We start from the raw sequence: 14,171 nt of genomic DNA on the forward strand, positions 1-14,171 counted from the left end.
ACTTTCGTGCAGAAGCTCAAGTGAAGATAATTGGTGGACAAAGAGTCCATCATGTTTTTTTAATCCTCCGTGTCCTCCTTGGTTACTAGCAACTACGTGGAGGAGGGGTGCGCGATCACAGAAGGCTTGTGAAACTACGCACTATAGCTTAAATGTATTTCCTGGACACTTTTCCCTCTGCCATCAGATTGACTCGTCTGTCTGCTCCAATATCAACCATGAAGCGTTCCGACCGGTGTTCTCCACTTTCACCATGCTGCTGGTTGACATGAATCTGCCACTCAATCTCAAGGTAATGGAAAGGGTTTATGTTATGATGCAGTCAGTGTAGTGGATTACTTGAAATAACTTTGATTTTGAGTTAAAGTAACCAAAGCTCTGTACATTTCTTTTGTCGGATTCTCTCAACTCCTCAGAGTCAGGCCCTGTTGGTGTTACCCTTCTTCACAACCCTCCCAGAGGAGCCACTGGCTGAGCTGCAGAGAGCCCTGGACGCCCTGGTGGCGGCCCACTTCCCCATGCAGTCAGATGAGTTTGCCAAGGGCTCACTTCACCGCAACAACTACATGGACTGTATCCGAAAGGTAAAATCTGTTTGGTTTAACCAGATTTGACTTGCAGTTGGTGCTTGGGCGGTTGGACCAACCCTACGGGACTTTCTGTCTTTTAGTTGCTGGATGCCTTGGAGCTTTCTCAGAGTCCACTCCTGCTCAAACTGATGGCAGGGATTCTGTGCCGTGACAGAAAACACATCATGGAGGAGCCCTTCCAAACCTGTTTCCAAAGAATTGCCAAGAGGTTAGTAAAGTAGGGCTGCACGCTATGAGGAAAAAAATCTGATTGCGATTCTTTTGACTGATATTGCGATTGTGATATGATTCACGATATTGGAGGGAATGATCATTTTTGTATCGTTATTCTCATTTTCATTGACAAATATTATAAATGAAATCATTATAGGATCTGTACCGAACAAAGATTTTTTCTTCAGTCTGTAGAATAGGATTTGCAGCACCACAATACCTAATTCAGAATGGTTTGACACAGATTTTGCCTTTAACAAAGATTGCGATATTGCACTAGTCCATATTGCGATTTTGATAAAATAGTTTTTTTGAATTCATGGGCTAAAGGTGCTCTAAGCGTTGTCACACGTTTTTTAGGCTACAACATTTTTTGTCACATACAGCAAACATCTCCTCACTATCCGCTAGCTGCCTGTCCCCTGAACACACTGTAAAAAAAAACGCGGTCTCTGTAGACAGCCCAGGCTCCACAAACGCCAACAAAAACAAACTGCGCCAACCTGCACCACCAAACATACACAAACGGTGGTCCAGCCAATAACCGACAAGAAGGATTTGGGGGTGGGGGTTGGGGGGTTAGTGCACGGAAGGGAGGGAGAGGGGACGGGATGAGGAGGAGGAGGGAGGGGCGAGCTAGCCTCCGTTTTGTTTGACAATACTTTGAACGTCAACAAGAAGTGACGTCACCCAACGTCGCTTAGAGCACCTTTTAAACAAGTTCCATTGCAGAGTCATCATATTACATTGCATTAGATCTTACAGGAGTTGCTTTGTGTCCACTCCCTGTGTTCGTTAATGTGTGACTAGGTCAAGCGGCGAGCGGCAGATGCAGCTCCTGTGCACCGTATACGGGCTGATCCAGCGGGGTGATGTGCCCATGAGCTCCATGCTGCAGGCCATGTCCGAGAGGGTTCTGCTGCCTCTGGCCTCTCACTGTAGCACCAAGGCCCTGAGCGACTTCTTTGTGGCAAATGTCTCTGACATAATTGTGTTGCTGCTCAGCCGCTTCACGAAGGTTTGCTGCTCAACATTGCTACATTCAGGGAAATTTGCCGGTGCACACTGAACACTTTTATAGCTGTTGTAGCTTCATTTGTGATTTTATTGTATACTTTTAGGGTAATGCTTGTTTTTTTATGTTCTAAAAAGACAGTTGTTCATTCATCGAGTATGTTGCTGTATTATTTAGATCAGAGGACCACATTGGAATGGATTTAAGGCTAATTTATTCATCAATTTCAGTCAAACGAAACGGAATTTGAGATCCAGTTGCTGAAGAAGAACGGCTGCTACAAGCTGATGGAGCTCCTGTATTCTCGTCTTCCCAAAGAAGAGGTTTACTCCAAGGAATCCCTCATTAATCGAGCCTACTGTCGTTCAGACACAACGGAGGGGAATGAGTTGTCCAAGACCTTGATCAAGTAGGACTCCCCAACATTTTGACAATTCAAGAAGTGACATGGCAGTGAGGTAAAATGTCCTAATTCTTCCATGAAGAAATGATGAATATTGATTTGATTTCAATTAGGTCATGTTTTGAAGCATTCACTGAGAACATGACTGGTGAGACTCAGCTCCTGGAACTTAGGAGACACTACCACTGTGCCGCATACAACTGTTCCATCGCCGTCATCAGCTGCAGCTTCAACGAGCCCAAATTCTACCAAGGCTTCCTCTTCAGTGAGAAACCAGAGAAGGTAACAACTGGCTTCTTTGATTATATCCAACTCACTTCACCACTGTAGCCATCTTTTATTTTGGAATCATGTACTACAATTGCCGTACTTCCCTTCACATTATCTATTGTTGTCTAATCCATGGGAAGAGAGGAAGAGGGCTCAACGGTGACCGCCCACTTTTTGAACGGCTCTGGTTCCGGAAGTGATTTCCCCCCATTCAACTGCTCCTTTGACGTTTCAGAAAATGTTTATATAAAGAGTTTTAAGCCTGGAACCAAGCCAACCAGCTACGAGATGAAAACTGACCAGAAAACATTTGATTTAACGCCAAAAAAAACTGAAGAAAAGGAAAAGGTACAAAACTGTACATAAACGATCATAGACTTCAATGGTAGCAGCTCACTAGCCGTTCGCGGGTGTGTCAAACCTTTCCATGGTAACGGCGAGCTCCACCAATCAGCGACGTCACTGTTACTCTTAGGATTGTGGGTAATGTACTTCTCCATGACATCGTAAATAAAACGCGTTTTCTTAAAACAAGGTTGATTTCATCGGGACTTGTAGCTTCTACAGGAGCATAACCATTGTTTATCAGTCTCGTAGCTCGTGGTAAGTCTTGGTATAGACATTATGGCTAATAATCACAAATCCTTATGGAAAAAATAAATGTGATTTTTCACTACCGGACCCACACTGTTCTGAGCTCTACAGCGGTCTATTTTGGTGATTGGAGGACTCGAAAGGACTTCACTGATTGGGTTTTTCTTTCCTTGTCCAGAATCAGTTCATTCTGGAGAACATCATTGACATTGAAAGGACCTACAGGTTTCCAATTGAAATTGAGGTATGCTTTTTTTGTAACACACCTGTTTGTTTAACGCTGTACTCTGAGTTGCAGTCATGGTTCATTCATTCGTATTTTTCATCACTGTAGGTCCCACTTGAGAGAAAGAAGAAATACGTCATGATTCGAAAAGAAGTGAGCGAGGAGAATGGAGGTATTTACTGCTACAGACAATGTTTTTAAACTTTTGGAATTTGGCCATCTTTGTCACAGAGCAGTTAAAATGTTCTACCTTGCTGCATGCTCCATCTCCACCCCAAACTACGCAGTGTTCAGGCTTAATTATTAGACTTGTCTTGCGTTGAGGGAAAATGCCCTGCTCTTTACAATGAAATGGGATGTGACTTAGGTAATTTAGTGGACATAGAGTTCAGTGTGTCTTCAGTCATTTATTTAGGTTTTATTTTTTAATTCATAATGTTTGTTCACGAATAGGGCTGCAACTACAAAATATTTTCATCGCCGATTAATCTGTCCATTATTTTCTCGATTCATTGATTAGATCTAGGTAGCCAGTCTAGGTCTATAAAATGTCAGAAAATTGTGAAAAATGTCGATCAGTGTTTCCCAAAAATCTCAAAAATATTCAGTTTACCGAAGAAACTAGAACATATTCGCATTTAAGAAGCTGAAATCAGAGATGTTTTACTTTTTTTTCCATAAAAAAATAACTAAAATCGATGAATCGATTATCGAAACACTTGCCAATTAATTTAATAATTGACAACTAATCGATTAATCACTGCAGCCCTATTCATGAGATTTCTGTTGTGGTTTCCACAGACGCGCCAGTGTATCTGTCCTCGCAGTCTTACATGGCCGACAGCAGCCTGAGTGAGGAGATGAGTCAGTTTGATTTCTCCACCGGAGTCCAGAGCTTTTCCTTCAGCTCCCAAAACCCTGAAGGACGCAGACGCACCGTTGCAAAAAGAGTTAGTCATTTGATTTTTTTGTTTCCCTTATAAAACTACACTGAGCTTGTAACATGCTTCAGTGTCGTATGATGGTCTTAAACATCAGAGATTTGTCCCCCCTGCCGAGGGTAAAAGCCTTGCTGGCGACTAAATGTATGCATGTTTAGCACTGTGACAGGTAACTTGCAGTTTAATAACTGATACATTACAATCTGGTTTTGATAAGAGGTTGGTTGGTATGTTTGTACATCTAGGAGACAGAAGAGACAAATCCCTCCCAGGATGCAATGGTGGATCTAGAAATGGATGAGCTGAATCAGCATGAATGCATGGCGACCATGACTGCTCTTATTGGTCACATGCTGAGGAACAACATAACTCCTAAAATTGAACCGGTTAGTGGCACTGAAAAAAAAGTAAAGCCATTTTGACTTTGGATCTTTTTGTCTTTTAGATTTAACAGGTTAAGTGACGCTGGAGACAAACGCATGGCTTCACATCCAATATTTTTATATTACATAAATTACAGTGATTTTGTCACTTTCTATAATATATTCAAATACAAATATTATTCTGGGACTTCATTCAACATGCTCTTTTTGTTAATGAAACAGGGAAACGTGCCGAGTGAACTTCCTCCATGGATGAAATTTCTGCATGCAAAACTAGCAAATCCAGCAACACCTCTGAATATCCGACTCTTCATCTCCAAGCTGATCATCAACACAGAGGAGGTACATTGATTCAGTTACTGTCTATGAAAATAAATAGATATGATGATACTGCATCTACCCGTGTGTGACGCCTCATACTCTGCTCCTCTTGTGTTCAGTATTTGTTCAGGGATTTAATCTTTGCTGTTGGATCTTTCCAGGTTTTTCGACCATATGCCAAGCACTGGCTGGGCCCGCTCCTGCAAGTCATTGTTTCTGGAAACAACGGAGGAGAGGGGATCCATTTTATGGTGGTGGATATCGTCGTCATAGTGCTCTCTTGGACAAGCCTGGCCAGCCCTAAGGTAGTCTCGCTTTGCCAGACCTTCCTCCACAGCGCTGCGGAGGAGGGTCTGGCTAGGTCACACAGTAATTCAGGATGGGAGAAAAACGTGCTCTGGTTTATTGGCATTTCTTTAAACCAATCACAATCATCATGGGCGGCGCTAAGCTCCACACGGAGCCACTGCCAAATAGTCTCGGGAAGGAACTTGTTTTGGTGGAACGTGTACGTTCAAAAGTTGTTTTAGTCGTGCAACAGAAAACTCAGATTGGACAGATCGTCTAGCTAGCTGTCTGGATTTACCCTGCAGAGATCTGAGGAGCAGTTAACCATAGTCCTCATGAATCCACCGGAGTTTAGAATTGCAACACAAAGAAAGCGGAAGGTAACGGACACTGGCGAAAAGACGTGCATCCGGTGGAATTTCTGGCGGCACCGGAGCAATCCTGGAAGTGGAACCCTAAGGTTGCTAATATTAAAGGTCCCATGACATGGTGCACTTTGGATGCTTTTATATAGACCTTAGGGGTCCCTTAATACTGTATCTGAAGTCTCTTTTATATAGGCCTTAGTGGTCCCCTAATACTGTATCTGAAGTCTCTTTTATATAGGCCTTAGTGGTCCCCTAATACTGTATCTGAAGTCTCTTTTATATAGGCCTTAGTGGTCCCCTAATACTGTATCTGAAGTCTCTTTTATATAGGCCTTAGTGGTCCCCTAATACTGTATCTGAAGTCTCTTTTATATAGGCCTTAGTAGTCCCCTAATACTGTATCTGAAGTCTCTTTTATATAGGCCTTAGTGGTCCCCTAATACTGTATCTGAAGTCTCTTTTATATAGGCCTTAGTGGTCCCCTAATACTGTATCTGAAGTCTCTTTTATATAGGCCTTAGTAGTCCCCCTAATACTGTATCTGAAGTCTCTTTTATATAGGCCTTAGTGGTCCCCCTAATACTGTATCTGAAGTCTCTTTTATATAGGCCTTAGTGGTCCCCTAATACTGTATCTGAAGTCTCTTTTATATAGGCCTTAGTGGTCCCCTAATACTGTATCTGAAGTCTCTTTTATATAGGCCTTAGTGGTCCCCTAATACTGTATCTGAAGTCTCTTTTATATAGGCCTTAGTAGTCCCCTAATACTGTATCTGAAGTCTCTTTCCAGAAATTCAGCCTTGGTGCAGAATTACAGCCACTAGAGCCAGTCCCACAATGAGCTTTCCTTAGGATGTGCCATTTCTGTGTCTGTAGCTATTGAGGAGGAGAGAGGGGGGGGGTGACCTTGACCAACTGCCACTTTGCTCGTTTGAAAGCCATGATGCCTCTCTCTCATGGGTGGGCCAAATTCTCTGGGCGGGCAAAGCAGAGAAAGGGGAGGTAACCTTTCTCCTTATGACATCATAAGGAGCAAGATTCCAGATCGGCCCATCTGAGCTTTCATTTTCTCAAAGGCAGAGCAGGATACCCAGGGCTCGGTTTACACCTATCACCATTTCTAGCCTCTGGGGGACCATAGGCAGGCTGGGGGAACTCATATAACATATTAATGTTAAAAAAACCTCATAAAGTGAAATTGTCATGCCATGGGACCTTTAACGATACAACTTAATTGTGAAATTGAAACTGAAATGAATGTTGTGTTCCTGAGCAGCTGCGCTCAAAAAGAAGAAATAAAAAGAAAAATACACACAGAGTTAGACAATAATTACACATAAAGTACAAGGGTGAAAACAGCCATGACAAAGAAACATGATATCCTTGGGTCCAGCTCTTAATTGGCAGCACACTGATTTGGATTTAGCAACAGGATAGACTGATGTATAAAAGAGTTCTTAAGCTAAAGTTAACAAATATAGATCAACCCATTTTCGTCATGATCTATGGATATTTCAGTTTAACAGTTTAATTTAAAAATGCCAGTTTTCTTTTAGCTATTGTTGCATTTTATTATCATATAAAATAACTATTAGTAACAGAATTATTTTGTCCCAGGATAACCCCAGAGACGAAGTGCTTGCCAACCGGCTGTTAGAGTTCCTGATGAAGCATTGCTTCCACTCCAAGAAGGCAGTTTTCCGCCACAACCTGGAGATCATTCGCACCCTGGTGGAGTGCTGGAAAGACTGTCTGCATGTGCCTTACAGGTAGTGCTTGCACGCTCTCACTGAACAATTGATAAGCATTTGACAAAAGCCTGTAGCTCAGTGGAAATGGCCAGTCCAGGACAGAGACACTCTTGACACCCATGATAACAATTCTTTGGTCTAGCCTGTGGGACTTCCCCTCCATCTAGTTGGTGAAATATAGATTAAAGATCTTTTTCTTTTTATTTGAAAACCTTTGTAACAACAGGCCTGATTTATACTTAACTTATAACAATCAGTGCTCTGTTAAAAGTCTACTTATGCCCTGTCTTTTGTTGTCTGTTGTCTGTCCTGTCCCTTATGTGTCTTAAATGCACTACTTTAAGTAGTAATTGCACTTTATGTATAGTCTAAAATGTGTGTGCACAAAATGTAGCCTGGCTCAAATGTCGTTTTTATAATAATGTCGTTTTTAAATGTGTAACACCACTTGATCCGTTCGTTTCACTATATACAGTGTATATGGTTGAAATGACAATAAAACCCACTTGACTTGACTTGAGATGGTAAATTGATGGCAGTAGTCACTAATTATAAATAACAGCAATAATCTGTCATTGTGTAATTCTGTAAAATACTGGTCTGGAGAAAACCGACACGATATGCTTTACACTCTACTTCCTGTCTGGTGTACGTATGATATCTGGCAGTATGTTTGGTAGTATACTAGCATTTTTTTCTGTATTTTATAAATAGAGTGGAATTGTACAGATCCCTGACTTTATCTCTTTTCTTGCCCTTGTAGTCTGATATACGAGCGATTTCGTGGCATCGACCCAAATAGCAAAGACAACTCTGTTGGACTCCAGCTGCTGGGAATCATCCTGGCCAACAACCTCCCTGCCTACGATCCCTTGTGTGGAATTGAATATGATGGGTAAAAATATACTAGAATGCATCATTGAACATGTTTTTGGTGACATTTTTTTTTTTTTCAAATATTATTATACAGGAATGTTAATACTGATTCTGAGTGCAAACTCACATTTTTCACTTGCTCATATTAATGTACATACTTTTACGGCATGTTTTCATTTCAAAACAACAAAATGTCTTTGTGGGTTCAAACACAGCATTTATTACAATGAACAATCTCTATAAATATCTTAGTTGCCTTATGTTCAAGATTACATCATTAAATAGGCACTTTTTGGAAATTATGTAAAGGCACTAATAGGGGAAAATAACCATATGTCCAATAAAAATGAAAAGCTTTTTTTCAGGGTCTGGATCTCCTCATCCATCTGTAGAACTAGAGCAGTGTTTCTCAAACTTTTTTTAAATATTGTACCCCCTTTTGAATTGCTCTTTTAAGCCAAGTACCCCCTGACCAGCGCAAAACATTTTTGGTAGAAAAAAAAAAAGTCTATATAAAGAGGTACAATACAGCACCGGCACCAACCTGGTTTAAACAAAAACATTTAAATTTCACATTTCAAATGTTTAGAATCCATCACTTAATTCATTCATTATTATATTATAATTATTTTAGGAATTATGCATGACATATTTTTAAATTAGCATTTTTGCAAACATTTGACGTACCGTGCAATGTGATTTCATTTGCTAATATAAATCATATTTTTGAAGTTGCATGTTCAGGTGAGTTAAATCAGCCAGGAAGAGTAATAGAGAGTAGTATATTCTTTTGAAGCGTGTATACATGTGTGTTGTAGCTGACATACTGCTATCTTGCAAAGCATCTTACAGTAAATCACTTCTGTGTTTTTTCAGGTACATCCAGTCTCTGACCAACAACGTGTCCTTCGTAAGGTATAAAGAGGTATACGCAGCTGCTGCTGAAATTATCGGCCTCGTCCTGAAGAATATGGCTGAAGTGGACAATGTATGAGACCTTTCCCAATTTGGTTGAGTTACGAGTTACACTGCATTTCTGTATATGTATGAGCAGAGCTCAAAGCACCTCAATAGAAAAGATCTCACAGGAGTTAATGCTTAGGTGAAGTCAGTAGATGTTTATCTTGATGATAAAACACTACATTTTTGATTCATTGCATTTGTTACATGAATTAAAGTAAATTAATTTTTGATTTGTTGTCTCAGCATCGTCAAGAGCTTCTCAGTCTCGCAGCAAGTAAGATAACAAATCTGAAGAAAAAAGACATGGATGACAAGTTCATTATATGCTTGAACAAAGTGTCAAAGCACTTTCCTCCATTTATGGATCGGTGAGTCTGTAGTTCTGCTTTTAGTTTTTTTTGCTATTCCCCTGTAATATAAATCATTTCATAGATGTTAGTGTATGTAAATTGCCTTTAACCTGATCCTAAGCTTAGACATTAAGGGCCCTACTTTAACGATGTAAGCGCACGGCGTGAAGCGCCTGGCGCAGGGTATTTAGGGCGCGTACGAATCCACTTTAACGAGATGTTTAACGGCGGAAAAAAGGGTCCGTGCGCCAGGCGCATGGTTCAAAAGGGTTGTACATGCAATAAAAGACAGGCACGTTTGTACCTTGGCGCATCACTATTATGATGGCGGATTTGCTAAACGGGAAGGAGAGATTTTCAGGAGAAGAAACGGATCTGCTCGTGCGTGAAGTGAAAGCGCGCGAGCAGATCATATATGGCACGAGCACTATGCCACCAAAACTCCACAAGGCGAAGCAGGCATTAAAATAACAATGAAATGCTGCGTTATTGACTTTAGACCAGTTCTTTGTTGGTCAATAGCGCGATCACTTTCCACTGCCTCAAGATAGCAATATGCCAAGAATGCACCTGAACACATCTCCCTGTAAGACCAGCACGCCCATGGGCGCTCAGATGGGCGCAGGTGAATTTGCTATTTAAACAACGTGGGCGCCGGACGGGAAATTGACAATTAAACTTAAACTAATAGCTAGTCTTAAACTAGCAAAGACGCTTGCTTCGGGCTTTGCGCTGCGCCGGGTGCAAGATAGGGCCCTATCATTTTCTAACCTGTCTTGAGTCTTATTGTAACTGCAGCTTTATTCTTAATTTTTCAGGTTTGTCAACTATGTGTTCTCCCTCCTGCCAAAGTTGCACGGCATCTTAAAAACGTATTGTTTGGAGTGCGTGCTGAGTCGAGCCGAAGTCATCCCAGACATCTTTCTGCATCTGAAGACCACAGGCTTCATTGAGACGATGCGCCACAGGTCAGTTATCACCCTACTCTTCTCAATGATCTGCACCTTTATTGTCTTTCTGGATTGATACAACCCTGCTAGCCTGTACACCGCTCTGTAGTTTGTTCTACAAAGATTTGCCAGGAAATCTCCTGGCATGCTTTTACACAAACAGTGCTAAAGTGCAGAGCTTGTCTGATTAGCCGCGGATGGTTTAAAGTGATGATGTCACTTATGTAAATGAATAACACATTTGGATATGTATTACTATTACTCTTCTGTGCCCTTAGGGATGAAGCAAAGCAGAGAGTGTGTCTGGATATCATCCACAAGATTGTTGCCCAGCTGACTCCAGTTCAGCTCCAGGAGCTCCTGGGAGCTGTGACGGCTTTTGTCTGCCACCCTTCACCAGTGTGCAGAGAGAGGATGTACGACATCCTCATGTGGATCCAGGACAACTACAGGTACTCTGAGCCTTTTGGGCTTGTGTTCTCAAACAGACTGTTCTGGTTTCACACTGTTTGTTAAACTAGCACATCATTGCTTTGGATACATTTTTCTGGTTTGACCGAAGGGGTGACTTCGTCAGTTAAAGGTTTAATGTTGTTTGCAGTCCATTGTTTCTTCCCTGATGTGAACTGTAATGATATACTCTTTTGTTATTCGTCCAGTGATGCAGAGAGCATGGAAGACAACACCTCAGTAGAGGTTTTGAATGCAGCTAAAGAAACACTACTTCAGGGACTGTCTGAAGAAAACCAAGGCCTTCAGTAAGTTCCCACTTTTTCTCACTTGCCTTTATTTTATGTTTTCCTTCCATATTTTGTGCATGGAAGTGTAATCTGATCATTTCACTATGCAATATTCAGTGTTTTACCTGAAATAAAACACCCCTGTCCATTGTGTTTTCAGGCTTTATGTGCGTAACTTCTGGAGTCAGGAGAAGCGCCTCCCCACTGCCACCCTTGAGCGAATGTTGACGGTGCTTCGTTCTCTGTACTCCTGTCGAATAGAAAAGTGTTTCTTAAGCTTGGCTACCAATCTGCTGCTGGAAATGACCAGCCAGAGTCCTGATTTCCAACGAAACATGTTTGAGTATCCACTGTCAGAGTGTACCTTCCAGGTCAGTTGAAATCTGCAGCATTTATTTCTCTCGGGGTAAGCTAGTTTCTAAGATTTGCAGCTTGAGGTTTTGTTACCGATGAGTCTGATGTATTGATTCCATTGCTCCACTCTCCAGGACTATGTGATTGATTCCAACTGGCGCTTCAGGAGCACAGTGATGACTCCCATGTTTGTTGAAACCCAAAGCTCTCAAGGCCCAGAGAGTGTGGCAGCGTCACAGACTGGAGGCATGAAGGGGAAACTCCGAGCCACTCAGAGTTCTTTAGAGTTTAGCCAAACCCAAACAGCAGGTACAGTTTTAAAGGGGAACTATGAGGGTTTTTTATATATATATATATATATATATATATATATATATTATTATTATTATTATTATTATTATTTTTTTTTTCTGCACACATACGCCCATTCAGGAACCAGCTAACAAGGTAGCGATGGAGTTTTTCACACTATCGTCATGGCTGAGCCGGCAAAAAAGAAGCAGAAAGCTAGGAAAGCATTGTCGGAGGAACAGAGAAAGAGGAAACGGCAGACTGACCAAGCGAGGAGTCAGACATGAGTAAACATAGGAGCTGCCAAATATGTATTCCAAAGCTGTAGGGGGAGCTCTATAGAGAAACCTGCCAGCAAAAAGCAAGAAAACAGCGAAGAAATGGCCAAAACTGCATAGAGCTCCTTTAAGTCTCCTGGTAATGAATGTCACGACATAACCACAACCCTGGGGAAAACTTGATATTATGGCTATGTGTCTAAGAAACTTAACAGGGTCAGCTTTTTTGGGCCAGTTGCCCCTCGTTGCGGTGTCAAACACTTGTCGATACTCAGTTGACCGTTTAGTTGTAGACATTCAAGACGCGGACATAACGTAACACAACTTGGTGGGGAAACGTCACGACAAATCAGAAGCACATCCTCTTCCTCCCTCCGTCTGCTTGACTCCCGCTTCGTAAGCTCTGTGACGCCGGTAAGCCACACCCACCCCATAGCAGGTGACAATAGTAGGTGGTAATAGGTGACAATAAAGCAGTACTAATGTTACAAGCATGTGCTGTACCTGTAGCTATGCAGTCAGAGAACTTGCAGATTAAAACAGGTATTTTTACCTTGGAATTTTCTTTCCCCCCCCCAGGTCGACGTCCAGTGTATGACTGGCTGACGGGCAGCAGCGTGGATACACTAGCAGACTACACACTTGGATCTGAGTCTCTGTCTTCATTGTTGGTGTTTGACAAGAAGGCAGAGAAGCAAACTGCAGCAAGGAGACCAGTAGGAGAAGGCTTTGGCCTAAGGCGCCTTACTGCATCAACCGATGAGGTGGACAGTCGCACCAGAGGTTAGTCTCTGAGAAGAAAGTACCCACCCGTTCAAATATGTATTAGAAGTATGTTCTACGTACGCTGGGTATCGTTCAAAAATGGTCAATACCGATACAGGTACCGATATCATAAATTCCATGCCGGTTCCTGAACGATATCCCTTTGGCATTTTTTCTGGTATATTGTTTTCAAATAGTCAATGGGGTTAACATTAACGCCTGTATTCAGTTTTAACTGTAAAATGGTAAAGAGCGTTTTTTTGAGCTCGGAAACTGAAATACAAAGTATGTTAAGCAACAGCCCCAAGAAGTCAGAACCTATGCTATGTTCTACGTTCTTGTATTTGTGTTAACGACTTGATGTGCAATACTACAACAATCCCTTTTTGTTTTTAAACCTTTCAAATGAATTGAAATGCTGTAAATGTCAGTATATTTTGTCGTCTATATTTCAACAGCAGCAAATGAGCAACGTAATAACATCTTCAGATTGAGGCGCAGATTTCTCAAGGATCAGGAGAAAGTCAGCTTGTCCTTTGCACACAGAGAAATCCAACAACAAAGACAGAAAAAGGTATCAAACATCCAGCTGAAACACATTTATGCTTAGTGCTATTCATTTGTGAAAGACTGGATGGCAGCACACAAAGACGTTTTAAGATGAATTACTGTATAGCCCAGTCCTTACTGTCACTAACTTCCCCAAACTGCCAGTTTGTCTAACTATCAGTGGTTGTGTTGGGTGTCCCACAGGTAGACAAAGCTGATCAAAGGCTCCGAAAAGAGGCTCAGGTGACTCTCTATCGAAACTACAGAGTGGGAGACTTTCCAGACATCCAGATCCCATACAGCAGCCTCATCGCCCCCCTTCAAGCACTGGCCCAGGTAAGGTACACAGTAGTCAGGCTGTAAATACAAATAAATACAAACCGTACATATACCCCCCCCAAAAAAACAGAAAACAAACAGCTTTGATCACAGCTAATGGATAGTTTTCCCCTTTGCATGTTCCTTCAGAGAGATCCCATTTTAGCCAAACAGCTGTTTAGCTCCCTGTTTGCCGGAATCCTCCAAGAAATGGAAAAGCTCAAAGCGATGTGCGAGAGCTTGAGGATTAAAGAGGAGCTGCGGTGCAGCATGAATACTTTCCTGAGCAAGAGCACCCTCTGCTTCCCTCCATTCATAGCATGTGTGCAGGTAGGACCTGGAGATTATTTCACTATTTTTTTAATCTTTTCAATC

General features: G+C 41.8%; 1 protein-coding gene across 2 annotated transcripts in view; it reads left to right on the top strand.

Annotated features, from left to right (window-relative positions):
- Positions 1–14,171, top strand: part of prkdc (protein kinase, DNA-activated, catalytic subunit) — a 52,512-nt gene that overhangs the window by 18,976 nt on the left and 19,365 nt on the right. For both annotated transcript variants that reach the window (XM_078280279.1, XM_078280280.1), the window contains 25 exons: positions 188–292; positions 417–584; positions 671–798; positions 1,614–1,821; positions 2,049–2,227; positions 2,335–2,503; positions 3,264–3,329; positions 3,420–3,483; positions 4,113–4,261; positions 4,498–4,638; positions 4,858–4,977; positions 5,118–5,261; positions 7,229–7,380; positions 8,126–8,257; positions 9,115–9,226; positions 9,445–9,569; positions 10,370–10,519; positions 10,780–10,953; positions 11,161–11,259; positions 11,402–11,612; positions 11,730–11,904; positions 12,744–12,947; positions 13,388–13,503; positions 13,683–13,814; positions 13,947–14,126. In XM_078280279.1, coding sequence (XP_078136405.1) covers positions 188–292; positions 417–584; positions 671–798; positions 1,614–1,821; positions 2,049–2,227; positions 2,335–2,503; positions 3,264–3,329; positions 3,420–3,483; positions 4,113–4,261; positions 4,498–4,638; positions 4,858–4,977; positions 5,118–5,261; positions 7,229–7,380; positions 8,126–8,257; positions 9,115–9,226; positions 9,445–9,569; positions 10,370–10,519; positions 10,780–10,953; positions 11,161–11,259; positions 11,402–11,612; positions 11,730–11,904; positions 12,744–12,947; positions 13,388–13,503; positions 13,683–13,814; positions 13,947–14,126 — 3,603 coding nt within the window. The remainder of the gene's footprint in view (positions 1–187; positions 293–416; positions 585–670; positions 799–1,613; positions 1,822–2,048; positions 2,228–2,334; positions 2,504–3,263; positions 3,330–3,419; positions 3,484–4,112; positions 4,262–4,497; positions 4,639–4,857; positions 4,978–5,117; positions 5,262–7,228; positions 7,381–8,125; positions 8,258–9,114; positions 9,227–9,444; positions 9,570–10,369; positions 10,520–10,779; positions 10,954–11,160; positions 11,260–11,401; positions 11,613–11,729; positions 11,905–12,743; positions 12,948–13,387; positions 13,504–13,682; positions 13,815–13,946; positions 14,127–14,171) is intronic.

This window comes from Sander vitreus, chromosome 22, assembly GCF_031162955.1.
Source record: "Sander vitreus isolate 19-12246 chromosome 22, sanVit1, whole genome shotgun sequence".
Classification (NCBI taxonomy): domain Eukaryota; kingdom Metazoa; phylum Chordata; class Actinopteri; order Perciformes; family Percidae; genus Sander; species Sander vitreus.